Source organism: Homalodisca vitripennis, chromosome 4, assembly GCF_021130785.1.
Source record: "Homalodisca vitripennis isolate AUS2020 chromosome 4, UT_GWSS_2.1, whole genome shotgun sequence".
NCBI lineage: Eukaryota > Metazoa > Arthropoda > Insecta > Hemiptera > Cicadellidae > Homalodisca > Homalodisca vitripennis.
Genome location: NC_060210.1, coordinates 41,862,750 through 41,883,684, shown reverse-complemented (window position 1 = coordinate 41,883,684; position 20,935 = coordinate 41,862,750). Strand labels below are relative to the sequence as shown.

The window sequence follows — 20,935 nt, the reverse complement described above, 5'->3', positions numbered from 1 at the left end:
TGTTCAATTAAATATGAATAATTTTACCAAATTTTGAATACACGGTCAAAATTATAAAAATATATTACTTAGCTAGTAACGTCTAATAGGCAAATACAAAACTTATACTTTATCCGTGCTTGGGTTCCCATTGGAGTATTAGGTACGTGGACTGTGTTGTAGCCTTCATTTTCAATATTATCAATCCGAGTAATCGTTAAGGGTTTGGAACTGGACGAGTGGAAAACATTGGGTAGCAAGAAGGTTTCCAACTATCTAAAGTGTAATCACTGTTTCCACAAAGAAATCCAGAGTTTTTTGTGGCGCCCTTGTACATTGTACTTTTCTAGTGATATGCGTGTTCGTTTGCAAACATTTTTTTAACGTTTCTCAGCAAATAAAACTCACAATTCTAATATAGTACCCATTATTAAATTGCGGTGCATTTGTTCTCACATTTTGATACGAGTTTAGAAATTTGTAACTCTTTGTATCTGATTCAAAATATCGTAAATCTTCAAAGCACAACTTGTTTGGCTGATTACGCGATTTTATCTGAGTAACGTCAGCTCGAGGATGTGGTCTTTTATAAGAGCGGAAACTGTCCAGTGTTCGGTTCCACAGCAATCTCACAGCGAGAGTGGACCACGGAGAATCGACAGCGACATGAAGACGAGCACTCTGGAGGCGTGGCTGCTGCCGAGGTGTAAGTAATGGCTATACTATCGTCACGCTTTGTGCCACAACTTATGTGTCGCTATTGCAACTCTATGCGCGTGGGGAGTCGATCTGTTCCAGTTATTATTGCGTGCGCGAGTCAGATATACGGTATATGAAACAAACTTAACTTTGGTGGCTTAATGTTTACAAGAACTCTAATTTAACCGTTAAAACTGTGAAAATTTGTTTGGTTTAACTGATTGGGCTCTTTATGTGTTTGTTTACACTGTTTGCAAACTGAGAGCTAATTTTGGCGTATCTAGTTCAACAGATGTTTGTTTATGTCAGTGAAACGAGAAGCTTTCTATTTTAATCTCGTTTTATTTCGATTTATTTTCAACTATTTTCACTCAACGTGAGATTTCGTTTCACTGTGCAACAATTTGAGCCTTGTAAATATAACTTAGATTCCCGTGGATCATGGCCTAACGTAGTCAAAACAGTAGTCCGATCAGTGTTGTAAACCTTACAATTTAAAAATACATTAATAAAACAATAGTAAATATGAGCTGGCTGTACTGGCGACCATTGTGATTTTGACATCATAAGAGCAACAGTGATGTTAAACGTCATGCACCGTACGACCATATTTTTAGTCGTAGAATTATGGAAGATTTCGCATTTTAAAGATGTAATTAAAACGCATTCAAACGCTTTTTTAGTGTTATGATATGTTTTAGTTTATTTAGAAAGGAATCTTTTAAGCAACGTTGTTTAAATACTCAAAAAGTTTACCATTTACAACGACTCCCTCTATACTCAAAATGAGGTTGTAGAAGTGCATAGGGTTTAACATTGTTCTTATAGGAAAACCTCATGGTCCTTTCACTTTAGCTCTTAATTTTTTGATGGGAGATATTATGAGCATCACCATTCCATTGTACAACACTCTAAATGATTACCAGTTGAACTCGTACATTGAAGCATATTCGATTAATTTCAAAACAATCTCCTCCTCTTGCATTTTATCAAGGGCGCATTATAATTTCCTGGTTCTGTAATGTAAACTTCAAGCAACAACTTTGCTAACATCTCATGATAGTCTTGCATTGTATTAAATTAGTAGAGCTACTCGATCTCACTGCCTCTCTTCATTTCGTGTGGGTGAACCGGAAATGAGGTTAAGTTGAACTGACAATCAGCTGTTATCTTTACATTATTAAAGGCTGTCAACAAGCAGTGATGCCACCATTAGCTGGATGAAACTTAAACTTCTTGTTATCTTGTATTGATACATTCACTATAACGTAGTAATTAATGTTCATTAAATTGAAATACTTGCTTATGAAACATGTTTAATATAAAATTCATTTTATGAGGAAATTGTGTAAGTAAAATATGTAATTGAATTTAATCGAAATTTTTTATTATCCAAATACACATTTGTATCTGTGAAAAATGCATCATCAATTTCATTGTATAAAACCCTTTTTACTTTTATTATCTAAGATAAGCTTTTAGTGTTTTCAGTGTGAATTGAAAAATTTATAAATACTTATATACGAGAAAATCACTTCTTCAAGACGTCCGCAAATTTAACTTTAGTTTTACATTTCTAAAACTGCGTACCGGTTTAAATACAGTATACACTACTTAGTGTCATGACTAGAACGATAATCTTTGTGCTGTGAGTATGTTGTGAAAGTGATTAAAAAGTATCATTAATAGAAGAATAGAATGTGTTTTTATTGAGTGCATTACATTTCTATTTATTAACTATATTTGTAAAATGCTCGCACTACAGTAGTGATAACCGTACCTTATCAGCTAACCTTTTAATTATAGAATCTGCTATTTATCTCGTTACGGTTATTTGAATTCCATTATAGTTTTCATTGTCGTGTCTCAAAACATAATATCCAAAAACTCTTCAAGTATAAATGTGCCTCAAAACAAATTTTCTTTACAGAATATGATTGTGAAGTTTTATATATATATATATATATATATATATATATATATATATATATATATATATATTTGTAAAGGTTTTACAGCATATGCATATGTAGTAAAAATGTTATATATATTTTTAATTTATATACATTATATACATACATGTATAATATTTATTTTATAATATAATATAATATTATATTTGTATAATATTTACAAAATGACTTGACTGTGATAATTAAATATTTCTCGTGTTCAACACTTTTACATATCTTATTTTTTCTCACATACGTTTCAACCAGGATCAATACATTTTCTTCTAACTCTGATCACAATATGGTTGGCCACAATATATGTTAGCTCAAGATTTGATTTGATGATACTACTTAACCACATTAGATTAAATAATTTGGTCAAAGACCGATCTGATAAAATAGGTTGTACAAGTTGTATTAGGGAATGATACAGGTTTCCTTTGTAAAATACTCGAACGTGATGCTATTTGAGTGTTCGTTTTTCTTGTTAAAGAGTTGTTTCTGTATGGAAGTCTCCCCTCCTGGTATCCCTTGTAGTTAAACAAGTGTGTGCGCGCCGTGTATATATCTGAAAATATGTGACGCGTCAGAATGAGTGTGTCAGTGATTAAGATCACCCTGTTCCTGTAACATGAATAAGCTGCCATCTGCCATCTAGTTATCTCTAACAAATGGCTTAGATATCACAGAAAAGCTGACCAATGTCTTGTGTCTGCCTTTGTGTAAAGCGAGAGAGTGAGTATGTCAGCCAGTTCGCTCACATTGTGGTGACAGGCATCACCCTGTTCCTGTAACATGAAGTAAGCTGCCACCTGCCATCTAGTTATCTCTAACAAGTGGCTTAGATATCGCAGAAAAGCTGACCAATGTCTTGTGTCTGCCTTTGTGTAAAGCGAGAGAGTGAGTATGTCAGCCAGTTCGCTCACATTGTGGTGACAGGCATCACCCTGTTCCTGTAACATGAAGTAAGCTGCCACCTGCCATCTAGTTATCTCTAACAAGTGGCTTAGATATCGCAGAAAAGCTGACCAATGTCTTGTGTCTGCCTTTGTGTAAAGCGAGAGAGTGAGTATGTCAGCCAGTTCGCTCACATTGTGGTGACAGGCATCACCCTGTTCCTGTAACATGAAGTAAGCTGCCACCTGCCATCTAGTTATCTCTAACAAGTGGCTTAGATATCGCAGAAAAGCTGACCAATGTCTTGTGTCTGCCTTTGTGTAAAGCGAGAGAGTGAGTATGTCAGCCAGTTCGCACAGATTGTGGTGATAAGCATCACCCTGTTCCTGTAACATGAAGTAAGCTCCCACCTGCCATCTAGTTATATCTGACAACTGGTTTAGATATCGCAGAAAAGCTGAGCAATGTAAGGCGAGAGAGTGAGTATGTCAGCTAGTTCGCTCAGATTGTGGTGACAAGCATCACCCTGTTCCTGTAACATGAAGTACGCTGCCACCTGCCATCTAGTTATCTCTGACAACTGGTTTAGATATCGCAGAAAAGCTGAGCAAGCTCAGCAGCCTGAGGCCGTCAACGATAAGCGAGATGCCAGTGAGACAAAAGGAGTGACAATGAGCGCCAATCGCTTGTCTGACGTCACGGAGACGTTTTATCTAAGGTGTTGGTAATAAAAGAGTAACTATTGCTTAAAACATCTCGGACAGATTTCTGGATAATTAACGTTTAAGGTTATTTCTGTATTAGCCTTATCTGTAATGTAATGACATTTCTACACTGTAATTTCCTTCCTCGATCAGAAACTGCAATATTAAAAAGGTAAAGATGCCTATTGGTTATTATTTCCAGTCCATGTTTCTACTTGTTTCATTACGTTAGTCTTTCTTTTTTTGCTATAATATCATTTCACCTATTATGATAAAATTTGTTACATTGAAATAAAGAAATTTTAGAAGAATTAGTTAAATTTTGAGAGGTACAATTTTATATTTCCAGTATATCTGTGTGATACTTTACCAAACTGTCACTTTAACATAATAAACAAGTATTTTATTTATGTGCGCATTATTATAATAAATGTACCCCAGTGTTAAAACAAACGTAGAATTTAGGTACTATAATACTATAGTAACAACCACTTAAAGTTAAAAGTTTCTAATACAGTATACGATTTGAAACAGAGTTAGAAATTATGTACAGCAGTTGTGACAACGCCTTAAATGATAATACAGTAGGACCTTGATATATCGAACCTCAATATATCGAATTCCTCGATAAATCGAAGTTTTGTCATTCCCCTTGAATGTCCCATTTACTTCAATGCTAATTTTACCTCTACATATCGAAGATTTCAAGTAAATAACCTCAATATATCGAATTTTCGCCAATAATTTTGCCTATTTTTTACCTCTATATATCGAAGTTTTCTTATAATTACCTCAACATATCGAAGTTTCAGTTTATCAACGAAACGAACTTTAGTACTGTATTGTCGTGTTGTGCAAACGAACAACCGTCAAAGTAGAGTAGGTACCGTATTTTTCATGTCGAACCCCCACCACCAACACTCCTTTGTTTTCTGTAGACGCCAGTGGTGGGTCACCACTCCACCCTCAGTTTAATTTGGACGTTACCACGATTAGTGCGAGTAGATTTTTTTTAACAACAGTAAATAAGTTTTGCAAACTCTTTATAACATGTACGTAAGCCTACATTACAGTAGCATTTTAAACATTTAAAATACAGTACAGTAGAACCGTATTTCAGACATGTGTATTTATACTGTACAACATAACTTTTTAAGACGTTACAGTATTTCATATTCATATTTATGTAATAATATTACTCTATACGTTTAGTTAAAAAATAAATACATTTAAATTGATGTATGGTGTTCTTGTTATAATTTCTTATTCACATTTCCCGATAAAGTAATGTACGATTCTTAATTGTACTGTATTATTGTAGTGGGTGTGGACCTCTATACAGTATATCGAAGTCTGTCAGAGTTAACCTTGATATAATGAATAATACAACAACAGTTGTAAACCTCTATATATCGAAGTCTGCCCCAAACAGCCTTGATATATCGAACCTCATTATATCGAAATTCTTGATATATCGAAGTTTTGTAAATCCCCTTGAGGTTCGATATATCAAGGTCCTACTGTAGTTTCAAAATTGTTGCTATGTAATTAACCGTGTTTAGTTATAATTTCACCCATATAACATTATGAGCAAGTAAATATACGCAAAATGGGTACAAAATAAAATATACCTGCATACATACGCTTCAGTGTCAAATTTATATTTTCTATATTTGGAATATATAACATAACCTGAACAGACGCGTGACGTGTCACTAGATTTTTGTAGGATGTATAGGGTGTATGTAGCACGGTGATCTAGAGAGATTAAGAAATAAACTAATAGAAGCATAGGCCAAACTACAACGTTATATCACTGTAAATGAACGTTCTCTAATTCTGTGTTTGAAGTTTGTTTTTGACGATGGAAGGATTGTAAAGGAAACAGGATTTTTCCGGACATTTGCCATCGTTCAGTGATACAAACAAAATCAGTAACACTACAATAACACTGATACTGTGTTACTGATTTTTTTTATCACTGAACGATGGAAAATATTTGGAAAATTCCATACTCTAATGTACGGAGAATAATATATTAATTTAAAACTATATTTAAATAACTGCTAATCGTATTATATATTTGATCATTTGGACATGACAAATATCAAATTCAACATGTCTTGTATTTTAGTGTTTGTAGTCGTAACGTAATCCATCAATATTCGTTCTTAAGTTCTTGATAATTTTCCTAGCCTGCAGCTATTTAGGTTTTTAATCTCGGGATTTCATTATTAAATACATAATAATAGTTATAATGTATTTAATAATGAATTATTTTTAAAAACTACATCATTTTATTCCAGCTTAGTAAATGTAGGCAAATGTGTTATATCTCGCAGGAATAATTATTATTGATTATAACTAATGGTGAACTAATTATAATTTTCAATAGAAACATTTTTATAATTTTGAGGTTAACAGAATTCAGACTTTGATATTTGACATGTTCAGAATGTCATAGATTGTCTATTACGTGCCCATAAGTGATACATAGAGCGTTTCAATGTTTTCATTGCTTCAGTACTTTCTGCGTTTTAATACGTTTTATGCGCTTTAAAACAATGCAGATGTAGCTGTAATTATGCCACTGAATTAATAATATTTCGCCATTGTATAATTCAGAGCGCTGAATAAGCGTGTCCAATGTCAATGCACCGAGTGAGTGAATAATGCCTCGATCGTACGCTATTGTGCTGAGTCGCATCCGGGTGAATTAGCTCAGCATCGCTGAAGTAGTGAATGGGCCATATTACTTAAGCCCTGCTTTTTGTTCTTTAATGAACCGCATTCACAATGAATAAGTCTCAAGAAGTAACATAATTTGTTACAATGTACTAGTTCAATATGTTTCCTCTAATAAATGGTATCGTCTTTTGTCACAGTACGCTCTAAATGTATTTTTATTTATTATTGTAAATAAAATTGTGATAGAATTTAGCCACGTTCAGCCCCACTGACTTATCAACGGGGAGACCAACAGTTTGAGCAAAGGCTAAGACGTGATCAAATATTGACCTTGGTAGGTATTTTTATTATCACAACCCACGTATTACTAGTGTAATAAAATGAAATCATAACAATTAAACAACTCAGAACTATATTTACGTTAAATAGTTATGGTATTATTGTGTCACATTCACACTCACTAACCTAACAAGTGGAAACCAATAGTCTGAGCATAGACTAAGACAGGATAAAATTTTGACCTTAACCAGCAATTTTTATTTAACACTTTTCACCTCGTACTGATATAATAAATTCATACCCAACAATATTAAACATTGCAGAGCCATGTGTACATTAAACAATATTGTGACATAAATTCAACAAAAGCTAAAGAATATTCCGATTCTATAACTGTACCACACTAATGATAATCTGTAAAGGATATTAGAACTAATTAAATAAGTACTGAATTCAAACTCATTGTCATTTCTTATTACAAAACTGTTTTAACGGTAGATCTAAATGATCAATTTCTTAGAATTAAACAATTTACTCGTCTAGTTTCTTGTTTACGTAATGTAATGCAATATGTTCAAAACTAATATAATTAAGATATAATATTAACAATTGTGTCCGATAATGAAGATAAAATTTGGTTTTTAATTATACGTACCAAAACAACAGGCAGAACGAAAAACCCCAAACTAGTTTATTCATTCAATACAGGTTTACTTTCATACAAACTGCCCTTACAACCATAGTCAACTCCACCATGGTTAATTAGACTTTTGGTTAGAATATAATCTGTCCTTTCAGTCACCCAATATTGCTGTTACAATTATAGTCTATCCCACCATGGTCCATCTACACGCAAAATATTACTGTTACAATCTTAGTCAACTCCATCTCGGTTCATTCGACCTTTGGTTACAGTTTGTCCATCTACACGCAAAATATTACTGTTACAATCTTAGTCAACTCCATCTCGGTTCATTCGACCTTTGGTTACAGTTTGTCCATCTACACGCAAAATATTACTGTTACAATCTTAGTCAATTCTATCTCGGTTCATTCGACCTTTGGTTACAGTTTGTCCATCTACACGCAAAATAATGCTGTTACAATTTTATTTAAATCCACCTCTGTTAATTTTACCTTTGGTTACAATATACCCATTTACACTCGCGTAATATTGTTGTTACAATCATACTCAACCCCACCATTGAACTTTGTTTACATTATAAAATAACAAACAAAAAAATCTAATCCCTGAATATTGTTGTTAAAATCAGTCAACTCCACCACGGTTCAATCGATCTTTGTTTACAGTATAACCACCTATCTACTCGCAAACAATATTGTTGTTACAATCAGTCAACTCCACGATGATCCATTCAAACGTTGCGTTGTTTACAGTTAACCCATATACTCGCTTAGCATTGCTGTCATTCTTATAGTGAACACCTGTATGGATCAATTGATCTTCATTTACGGTATCCATTAACTCGCAGAATTTTAGATTACACGTGTAAAATTCTTGGAAAACATGGCTGTATGAACAAAGTTTCATGCTATAACCATCACTCGCTTATATTGCACAAGTGATCGGTAAGTAGTGTTTTGGAGGTCTTAAGTGCAAGCCTTGGGCAATAAGAATATCATATTAAAGACCTTTAGTATTGCAACATAATGCACACTTCATAAGTTTTATTCATTACAAAATGGTGATTATTGAATAAAGATCTATATTGTATCTTTGAACAGTCGCCTTATTGTATAGAATAAATGTTTTAGGAATCACTCCATCAGAAAATAGAGCACTGAGAAGTGAGGCCATTGGGTTTTGTGATCAGAAAATAGAGCACTTTGAGTAGTGAGAGTATTCAGTTTTGTGATCTGAAAATAGAGCACTTTGAGTAGTGAGAGCATTGAGTTTTGTGATCAGAAAAAGATCACTTTGAGTCGTAAGAGCATTGAGTTTTGTGATCTGAAAATAGAGCACTTTGAGTAGTGAGAGTATTGAGTTTTGTGATCAGAAATAGAGCACTTTGAGTAGTGAGAGCATTGAGCTTTGTGATCAGAAATAGAGCACTTTGAGTAGTGAGAGCATTGAGTTTTGAAAAAGTATTGAAACTTTAAATATTTAATTTCGTTTATTAAAATGAATATTTGGAAACAACAGCTATTTAGTGCCACTATCAATCATAACGTGTTTTACCGAGATTTGTAATGCTAGTTATCCAAACAATACTGTAACCACTTGCGCAACTCAGATATCACGGTCATAATCAACATGACCGCAACTCCAGTCTGTGGTTACTCAAACGCAGCGCATTGCTCTACTTCTACTCCGATGACTTCTAACTCATTATAGCTGTTGATTTAATTGTATACGCAAGGCTTAAATTGTATTGCCAGTTGGATATTTGTTAAATTGTAATATATGGACAAGGTAGGAGTGCGCCACACTCCGTGTCGCCAGGCTTCGCCCAGGTTGCTTGTTAATTCTCGAGATGTCCTGTGGGCATCATGCAAAATAAAATTGATACACAAATTATCTTTAGCCAAACTATATGGTTGGACATTCACCGTTATAGCACACGTTCTTGTCTATTTATAAATGTAGTTTCAAGAAAAATGTAAAGTGTAAATGAAATCCTTATCGAGATACCTTGTCACATGATGCATTCAAATCCTTGTTCATTAAGTTACGTTTCGTGATATTTTTCAAATAATAAAATTCAACCAAGGGTACTAAAACGAAAGAGTGAGCCGAATTCGACTTTTGACATTGATATTCCACTATATATTTTTTCGTTTTACTCGTTTTCGTTTGTTTTTTTAATAATTGTGTTTAGAAATTTATTCCGCTGTTTTATCGTTACCTTTATGGTACCGTATAAAACCATTATACTTAACGTATATTGATATTTGCTCTCTCAGCCAAATCTCGTGTAGTGACATGCACCATAAACTCAGTATTACCGACAAAGAAATGAAGTTTCATGCAAAATTTCAAGTCTGTAGGTCATTTTGTTTTAGAGGTATCGTGCAGACAGACAGGCAGAAATACAATATTTTCCGGCCTCTCGAGTGATAATAGGATTCACCAAGCTCAGCCAATAATATGTTATGAGTTAGGTCCTATATTTCTCTTTTCTAATGATGGCCATGGGAAATTTAGTATGTTATTGTCTGTACCAATATTGAAAATGTACTTAATTATTATGTTTGTTTGTCTAATAGTGTAGTTTTCTTTTTGTGTTGTTTGACATATTTTGAAGTTTTTCTAGCGTTCTGTACAATGGAGATCAAAGTAAATTCCTAAACATATTTAACGTTACAAACTAATAGTAAATTAATAGTTAATTACTTTAAGCTTGACTCGTAACAGCTTATTGTAGCTATATGTATACGGTAGTAGACGCAGTACTTACACAGAACATGGTCATGTACGTACTTATCTCGGCTCTGACGAGTTAACTTAAAAATGTAATCTATCCAATGTTTTCATGTTCATCGAGGTCTAGAAATCACTTCGTATGTTTGTAAATAATTGAGGATTGGTGTCAAAATCACGTATAACCTCGAATGATTTCATTTGACAATTTGTTAGTCAAAATAGCAATGACTTTTGTGAATATGTTTGAATAGAATTGTTTTTATGTTGCGTTATAAAACAACTGAGAGGGATACAATTTGTATCTTGCGTTGTGTAACAGCAGACATAAATCAAAACAAATAACAGAATTGTTATAAACGTTATTAAATATGTAAAATTTTCTTTATGATAATTTGTTAGTAAATTATACAAAAATACTTTACAATCCCAATTCTCATTGTAGGTTAATTTTTACTTATCCTACTCATTCTTAATAACTGAGACAAAAACATAAAGTTTCTGTACTCAGAAAATATTGCAATCTAACTTAACCATACACTTACTACAAAACGTGCTTGAATAGAATTCGAATAGTACGTTGGTAAAATGGCTTGCGTGTGTAATCTAATGTTTGAAATTTTACTCAATAAGAAATTTCTCGCATTAGGTTTCTTTTTATTTGTTAAACATCTAAGAAACTGACGTTTTGATATTCTCAATTTGTTAGTCACAAAAAACGCCCAAGCTTGGTTTATAAACAGTGCCCGGGTCAGAAAATCTGATGGTAATTACTGTCATGCTCATCTGAGTACAGTCGGATATTGTTGTCCAGTCAACCAATCTTCCATTGACGCGTTTGTGCTCACATTTACACCTCGGTGTGAGTTTATAAACACCAAATATACGCCGCCTTGTCGCATCAGTACCACCGAGATCACTTGCTGTAAATTTATTCTGGACCAATCAATCGGGTGAATATTCCTGTCTATTGTAACTGCGTACAATCAGATATTGTCATTCAGTCGTCTGATCTTCCTATAGACGATTTGTGCTCACTGTTACGTTATGGTGTATATTTATGAACCTTGAAACTATGCGGTTTCATCGCCTCAGTTTTTACCATGAGGAGAGCTTAGTGTAACACATTTTTGATCCGATAAATCTGAAGCGTATTACTGTCTTTGTAACTGCGTACAATCGGATATTGTCGTTCTGTCGTCCGATTTTCCCATTGACGCTTTGTACTCACAGTTACGTTATGGTGTAGATTTATGAACCTTGAACCTATGAGGTTTTGTCGCCTCAGTTTGTACCATGAGGAGAGCTTAGTGTAATACATTTTTGATCCAATAAATCTGAAGCGTATTACTGTCCATTGTAACTGCGTACAATCGGATATTGTCGTTCAGTCGTCCGATTTTCCCATTGACGCTTTGTACTCACAGTTACGTTATGGTGTAGATTTATGAACCTTGAACCTATGAGGTTTTGTCGCCTCAGTTTGTACCATGAGGAGAGCTTAGTGTAATACATTTTTGATCCAATAAATCTGAAGCGTATTACTGTCCATTGTAACTGCGTACAATCGGATATTGTCGTTTCAGTCGTCCGATTTTCCCATTGACGCTTTGTGCTCACTGTTACGCTTTGTTGTAGATATATAAAGCCAAATCTATTCTGTTTCGTCACATCGGTTTGTACCACGATGTACGCTTGCTTTAATTTCTTTTACATGAAGTATTCATAATGTAATAGTAAATCCAATAGCATTCTTTAAACGCATTACTTGCTATAACAAGGATTTACCAGACTGTTTTGATGATCCGTGATAATTTTCTTTTGAGGTACATTTCAATTTATTAAAAACATTTATGACGGAATAATTATTTCTCTTAATTTGGGTATTAATTTCACTTGTGTTTCCTACTTTTTAATTTAAACAATGGCTATTTTTCAGATTTTTAAAAAAGCAAAAGCATATCTCTAGAATTCTTATGGTCTTACTTTTTCAGTTCTCAAGGTCAAACATTCAAAACCTCGTTGTTATAGTATTGTTTTTAACACAAAGCAATATAAATGCCTGCGGTACAGTTATACGAAATCCCACCTCGTCGTTTTAAACGTCTTAAGAGTTATATGTCTATTATTTTTAATTATTCTCTCTATAAATATGTATTTGTATCAGTTATGTGAATAGTTAAAATATTTAATTGCATGTATCATTTAAACATTATCATTATTTATTGTAAAACTCAATGTTAGCTGTTAATTTTAAAATGTACTTTTATAGTGTAAAGGCTAAATAAAAATGACATTAAGAGCTCAATATACTATTATTAATAAATTAAGCCTCTTAATGCAGTAGCTGGCCCCGGTGTTTAAATTGAAATAGAGGTTTAATTCGTCACTTTAATATCCAGTGAGGGTTAAGCGTAAACCCGGATTATATTTTGAGTCTCAAGCATTTAATTTTTATGTAGACCAATACATTTTTAAATATACTCATATAACTAGCGTGTTAAATATCAGAATTGTTCCCGGTAACTGTTAAAGAAGTGAGTTTAGTTTGAGTTAATTTTGTCTTGATTGCTTTCCTTTGATTCGTTTCGTTTGACACGATTAGTTTCAGACCCAGTTGCAATTAACAAGAGAAACAGTTTCTTTTTATTCGGAAACAAATATTACAGAGATTAAAGGATTTGAAATTCTCTTTTATGTTGTTAACTTACTGTAATTGATGTTAGGTTTTTTTTTACTTTCAAGTTTCCTTGTCGTGGCTATCATACAAACTTAACTAACTATTTCAAGGATTATTATATCTCAAAAATTATCAATCAGTATTCATATTGGAAGGAAGCAAATACAACAGATTTTCGTTCAAAATTTACAATAGAACATTCAATATGTTCAGTATATTTTTAAACATTCCGTGTTGTTCACAACTATGAATTACTTGATTTTAGTTTGTTGTATCGTAACACATTAATTTGTTGATAAGTTTTATTTTCTATGGTGGAATGATACAGTACATTGTACAAAGTACATTGTTACAGTGGATTGTAGTTTCATAAAGGGCGGGGTTTATCTGAAGATTTACACATGGACAATGAAATTACCTCAGTAAAATGTTATGCTTGTGATACAGCAAGTTGATTTATTTTTTCAATACTTAAGGACTCAGGGGGGATTCTCTTTGCTCCGCCGCCGAATTGTTTATTTAGGAATTCGAGTTATCGTTACGTTCCCAGACACAGGCTTAAGCGGGTTTTACATTTTAATTTCAGTTCTTACGCCACATTTTGCAGTTGTGTGCCCATTACTATTCTGACAAGACTGGAAGTTTTGACACGGTCTGTAATCTGTGATAAAAGAAATGTACAGTTATGGAAGGCACAAACAAGTGCTACACAGACGAGAGGACCAGAGCGATAAGATAACGCACGATCAACACAGCGAGTAACGCGATGTAGTCGAGTGTACTAGATGGCTGAAGACAGTGCGCTGTGCAGTTCGTGTACATTGCAGTACAATCATAGTGAATGGCATGGCGGTGCGCGCCCCCGCCCATCACAGATCCCGCCTCACATTTGATCAATGTAAGTTATTCTAATTTTCTATTGTTTTTATTCCAAGTTGGGTCATATTTTCATTCTATTGTTGCATCCACCGACGTGTGACTGAAATATAGCTAACCCAGTGCAGTAAAGATAATCAAATCCTAACCTCGGTACACAGCTGGTCGAGTTTGGCAATGAGCCAACTACTGTAAACAATCTGGCTCACTTCATTCTATTGTTATACCCATCTATGTATGACCGAAATACAGCTAACCCAGTGCAGTAAAGATAATCACATCCTAACCTCTGTACACAGCTGGTCGAGTTTGGCAATGAGCCAACTACTGTAAACAATCTGGCTCACTTCATTCTATTGTTATACCCATCTATGTATGACCGAAATACAGCTAACCCAGTGCAGTAAAGATAATCACATCCTAACCTCTGTACACAGCTGGTCGAGTTTGGCAATGAGCCAACTACTGTAAACAATCTGGCTCACTTCATTCTATTGTTATACCCATCTATGTATGACCGAAATATAGCTAACCCAGTGCAGTAAAGATAATCAAATCCTAACCTCGGTACACAGCTGGTCGAGTTTGGCAATGAGCCAACTACTGTAAACAATCTGGCTCACTTCATTCTATTGTTATACCCATCTATGTATGACCGAAATACAGCTAACACAGTGCAGTAAAGATAATCAAATCCTAACCTCGGTACACAGCTGGTCGAGTTTGGGAATGAGCCAACTACTGTAAACAATCTAGCTCACTTCATTCTATTGTTATACCCATCTATGTATGACCGAAATCCAGCTAACTCAGTGCAGTAAAGATAATCGAACCCTAACCTCGGTACACAGCTGATCGAGTTTGGGAATGAGCCAACTACTGTAAACAATCTGGCTCACTTCATTCTATTGTTATACCCATCTATGTATGACCGAAATACAGCTAACTCAGTGCAGTAAAGATAATCGAACCCTAACCTCGGTACACAGCTGATCGAGTTTGGGAATGAGCCAACTACTGTAAACAATCTGGCTCACTTCATTCTATTGTTATACCCATCTATGTATGACCGAAATACAGCTAACTCAGTGCAGTAAAGATAATCGAACCCTAACCTCGGTACACAGCTGATCGAGTTTGGGAATGAGCCAACTACTGTAAACAATCTGGCTCACTTCATTCTATTGTTATACCCATCTATGTATGACCGAAATACAGCTAACTCAGTGCAGTAAAGATAATCAAATCCTAACCTCGGTACACAGCTGGTCGAGTTTGGGAATGAGCCAACTACTGTAAACAATCTGGCTCACTTCATTCTATTGTTATACCCATCTATGTATGACCGAAATACAGCTAACTCAGTGCAGTAAAGATAATCAAATCCTAACCTCGGTACACAGCTGGTCGAGTTTGGGAATGAGCCAACTACTGTAAACAATCTAGCTCACTTCATTCTATTGTTATACCCATCTATGTATGACCGAAATCCAGCTAACTCAGTGCAGTAAAGATAATCGAACCCTAACCTCGGTACACAGCTGATCGAGTTTGGGAATGAGCCAACTACTGTAAACAATCTGGCTCACTTCATTCTATTGTTATACCCATCTATGTATGACCGAAATACAGCTAACTCAGTGCAGTAAAGATAATCAAATCCTAACCTCGGTACACAGCTGGTCGTGTTTGGCAATGAGCCAACTACTGTAAACAATCTGGCTCACTTCATTCTATTGTTGTACCCATCTATGTATGACCGAAATACAGCTAACTCAGTGCAGTAAAGATAATCAAATCCTAACCTCGGTACACAGCTGGTCGTGTTTTGGCAATGAGCCAACTACTGTAAACAATCTGGCTCACTTCATTCTATTGTTATACCCATCTATGTATGACCGAAATACAGCTAACACAGTGCAGTAAAGATAATCAAATCCTAACCTTGGTACACAGCTGGTCGTGTCTGGCAATGAGCCAACTACTGTAAACAATCTGGCTCACTCACTTCATTCTATTGTTATACCCATCTATGTATGACCGAAATACAGCTAACTCAGTGCAGTAAAGATAATCAAATCCTAACCTTGGTACACAGCTGGTCGTGTCTGGCAATGAGCCAACTACTGTAAACAATCTGGCTCACTTCATTCTATTGTTATACCCATCTATGTATGACCGAAATACAGCTAACTCAGTGCAGTAAAGATAATCAAATCCTAACCTCGGTACACAGCTGGTCGTGTTTGGCAATGAGCCAACTACTGTAAACAATCTGGCTCACTTCATTCTATTGTTATACCCATCTATGTATGACCGAAATACAGCTAACACAGTGCAGTAAAGATAATCAAATCCTAACCTCGGTACACAGCTGGTCGTGTTTGGCAATGAGCCAACTACTGTAAACAATCTGGCTCACTTCATTCTATTGTTATACCCATCTATGTATGACCGAAATACAGCTAACTCAGTGCAGTAAAGATAATCAAATCCTAACCTCGGTACACAGCTGGTCGTGTTTGGCAATGAGCCAACTACTGTAAACAATCTGGCTCACTTCATTCTATTGTTATACCCATCTATGTATGACCGAAATACAGCTAACTCAGTGCAGTAAAGATAATCAAATCCTAACCTCGGTACACAGCTGGTCGAGTTTGGCAATGAGCCAACTACTGTAAACAATCTGGCTCACTTCATTCTATTGTTATACCCATCTATGTATGACCGAAATACAGCTAACTCAGTGCAGTAAAGATAATCAAATCCTAACCTCGGTACACAGCTGGTCGAGTTTGGCAATGAGCCAACTACTGTAAACAATCTGGCTCACTTCATTCTATTGTTATACCCATCTATGTATGACCGAAATACAGCTAACTCAGTGCAGTAAAGATAATCAAATCCTAACCTCGGTACACAGCTGGTCGAGTTTGGGAATGAGCCAACTACTGTAAACAATCTGGCTCACTTCATTCTATTGTTATACCCATCTATGTATGACCGAAATACAGCTAACTCAGTGCAGTAAAGATAATCAAATCCTAACCTCGGTACACAGCTGGTCGAGTTTGGGAATGAGCCAACTACTGTAAACAATCTGGCTCACTTCATTCTATTGTTATACCCATCTATGTATGACCGAAATACAGCTAACTCAGTGCAGTAAAGATAATCAAATCCTAACCTCGGTACACAGCTGGTCGTGTTTGGCAATGAGCCAACTACTGTAAACAATCTGGCTCACTTCATTCTATTGTTATACCCATCTATGTATGACCGAAATACAGCTAACTCAGTGCAGTAAAGATAATCAAATCCTAACCTCGGTACACAGCTGGTCGTGTTTGGCAATGAGCCAACTACTGTAAACAATCTGGCTCACTTCATTCTATTGTTGTACCCATCTATGTATGACCGAAATACAGCTAACACAGTGCAGTAAAGATAATCAAATCCTAACCTCGGTACACAGCTGGTCGTGTTTGGCAATGAGCCAACTACTGTAAACAATCTGGCTCACTTCATTCTATTGTTATACCCATCTATGTATGACCGAAATACAGCTAACACAGTGCAGTAAAGATAATCAAATCCTAACCTTGGTACACAGCTGGTCGTGTCTGGCAATGAGCCAACTACTGTAAACAATCTGGCTCACTTCATTCTATTGTTATACCCATCTATGTATGACCGAAATACAGCTAACTCAGTGCAGTAAAGATTATCAAATCCTAACCTTGGTACACAGCTGGTCGTGTCTGGCAATGAGCCAACTACTGTAAACAATCTGGCTCACTTCATTCTATTGTTTCACCCACCGATGTATAACTGATACTTAAGCTAACACATGCAGTAAAGATGATCAAATCCTAACCTCGGTACACAGCTGGTCGTGTTTGGCAATGAGCCAACTACTGTAAACAATCTGGCTCACTTCATTCTATTGTTTCACCCATCTATGTATGACCGATACTTACAGCTAACACAGTGCAGTAAAGATGATCAAATCCTAACCTCGGTACACAGCTGGTCGAGTTTGGGAATGAGCCAACTACTGTAAACAATCTGGCTCACTTCATTCTATTGTTATACCCATCTATGTATGACCGAAATACAGCTAACACAGTGCAGTAAAGATAATCAAATCCTAACCTCGGTACACAGCTGGTCGTGTTTGGCAATGAGCCAACTACTGTAAACAATCTGGCTCACTTCATTCTATTGTTATACCCATCTATGTATGACCGAAATACAGCTAACTCAGTGCAGTAAAGATAATCAAATCCTAACCTCGGTACACAGCTGGTCGTGTTTGGCAATGAGCCAACTACTGTAAACAATCTGGCTCACTTCATTCTATTGTTTCACCCACCGATGTATAACTGATACTTAAGCTAACACATGCAGTAAAGATGATCAAATCCTAACCTCGGTACACAGCTGGTCGAGTTTTTGAATGAGCCAATTATAAACGATCTGGTTTCCCCGGTTATGCGTTAAACCCACCCTATCCTCAGGTAATATGCAAAATATCACACTAAGAGCAATTTTGAAAACTTTCTAAAAACTATTTTCTACATCACTAACACAATCCTAGATTTTCGTTTGGTAGTTCCACTGTCGATTTATACAAACTATAAACGTTCATTCTCCCTTTTAAACATCCTTGGAACGCTATTACAATAAGCTATTTATCATAATAAGCTTACAACAAGCCGGAATATTCTTTGTAGCCTTCCTTACAAGATGTCAGCTCAATGCATTGTTTACATTGATTATTACATCAGGTTAAGAACACCTTTCATAAAGTTATTAAGGTTAGCCCTTTAAGGTTTTGTTAGCATTTATAAGGAGATCAAAGTTTTCTTGTTGCCGTTGATTTTGTATACGTAGAAAAATTAATCACAACAGAATTTCGTATATGAACTGTCTGAATAAAATTAGATCACTCGCTTGAAAGGAGGACAAAGATTTGGCAAGGCCAAAAATTCCCGATGAAGGAGTAGTTAAAAGCTGTGTGTTTAGAATAAGAATGCGGGATGAAGTGCGGCTATGGGCCAACGGGAACTTAGCCAGCAGACACGTCATACAGCGGCAACAAACAGTTCGTGGTTATCACATTTGTTGGGTTGGCAACACTGTAAAGCAGTGACAGTCATTATCAGCATCCTACGTTCGGTATGTCGCGGCGATGTGATAATTCACGGCTGCGACATAACCTGCCTAACTGATAACTTATCTATCACGTTCCTTCGTGTGTCAATTTCGGCCGAGTAATGGTGTAGTTCTAGCAAGCCATAAAGGTTCAAGTTCATGGAATCTAACTAACTGATGGTCGGATCCATCCAAGGGTCGATCGTCCTACCCCACAGTCCACCAGCTTATCTGGGAACCGATCGGCTTAAAAATAAACATTCAGATGAAAACGTGAAATAAGGAAGTTATGATGGAAACTAAGAATGCTGCATCGGTTGAACCTCAAGGGTCCTTCAATAGGTAGTTTTAGGTTAGGTGAATTTTTGCGGAATATATTCATGTTTGCAAGGTCTAGTTTATTATGTTTCCTTACCTTGTGGTTTTAAAAAGCCTATTTGAAAATAATGAAGCAAATTGAAGTTGATCCAGTTCAGAATTACCAAATGAGAAGTGCTCATCAAAATATTTTTACATGGCAGTTATCGGGTCTACAGATTAATTAGCCAATCTAGAGTACTACCAAATGATGTTTTAATCTATCCAACAATAAGGAATGGTGGTACAACAAAAGGAATATTTATTGCCAATGGGTAAACAGGTTTTTTATTAATTTTTGGTGCAAGATAGTAATTGAGAACAGGATGTTTTTATTACATAACTTCCATCGCCTGCTATTGAGTCGGAAGCACCCGTTGACTTATTTAGGGACCAAGATAGGCCCTTCCAAAACTGCCTGGGATAATCAATGAATTCTTCTGACAAATGTATAGTCACTTCACTAATGACTTCTGTATTTAATTAAATTCTTTTAACATATCTTTATATTCCTCTTTTATCCTACTTGTAGATTTGTATTGATAACGTCTATCTATCGTTTAAGAAAACACCGAAATGAATGATGTCGGTTGACGCAGACCGTTGGTATCTGCGGCGTTTCTGTGGAATTTGCAAACATCACAGTAGACTTAATTTTGTAAATAAATTTTGATAACAATTTCATAAAGAAATAAAATTAGGCACTAGCTTAAATGTAGCTCTTTTCGTTGTATGTTTAATTCAACTTACAAAGAAAACTCTGTATTAAAACTGTGGGCGTACGCGTTTGTCTTCATGGGATTGTATCACATCTAGACTGAATAGGATGTACACCGAGAGTTGACCTTGACTTATATAACACAAGAGAAAGTATTTACGCTAGGCATTGACGTTCATCCAAACATACACGATGCGGACATAACTTCATGCGTCAGTAACTAAATGACAAGGATGATGATGTAATTATAGAAGAAACTTTCTAGTTTATTCAAATATATTTAAACGTTACTTGAAATGCTAGACCGTATTAATTGTTTAAACACCGTGCACCTATATTACTTAAAATGTCGAAGGTATTAAACTAACTCCTACACCAATCCTAGATTGGCCACCATAGGTCGAAGAAACTTTTTTTAACTCTTCATTGTGAAATATATTTTTAAAATTTTAACATTCGTTTAAAGTTAAACAATAAACAAAACAATCCGGCGAACACCATATGTATTTCAATTACACAGTCCCCTATTATAAAGGAAAAAGAATTTATTATAATATATCATAA

At 35.3% G+C, this 20,935-nt stretch overlaps 1 protein-coding gene across 1 annotated transcript in view; it reads left to right on the top strand.

The window, feature by feature from the left end:
• The first annotated feature begins 540 nt into the window (after positions 1 to 540).
• LOC124359200 (glycoprotein 3-alpha-L-fucosyltransferase A-like) overlaps positions 541 to 20,935 on the top strand; it is a 54,758-nt gene continuing 34,363 nt past the window's right edge. Inside the window, exon 1 of the mRNA XM_046811755.1 lies at positions 541 to 685. Coding sequence (XP_046667711.1) covers positions 556 to 685 — 130 coding nt within the window. The 5' untranslated portion in view covers positions 541 to 555. The remainder of the gene's footprint in view (positions 686 to 20,935) is intronic.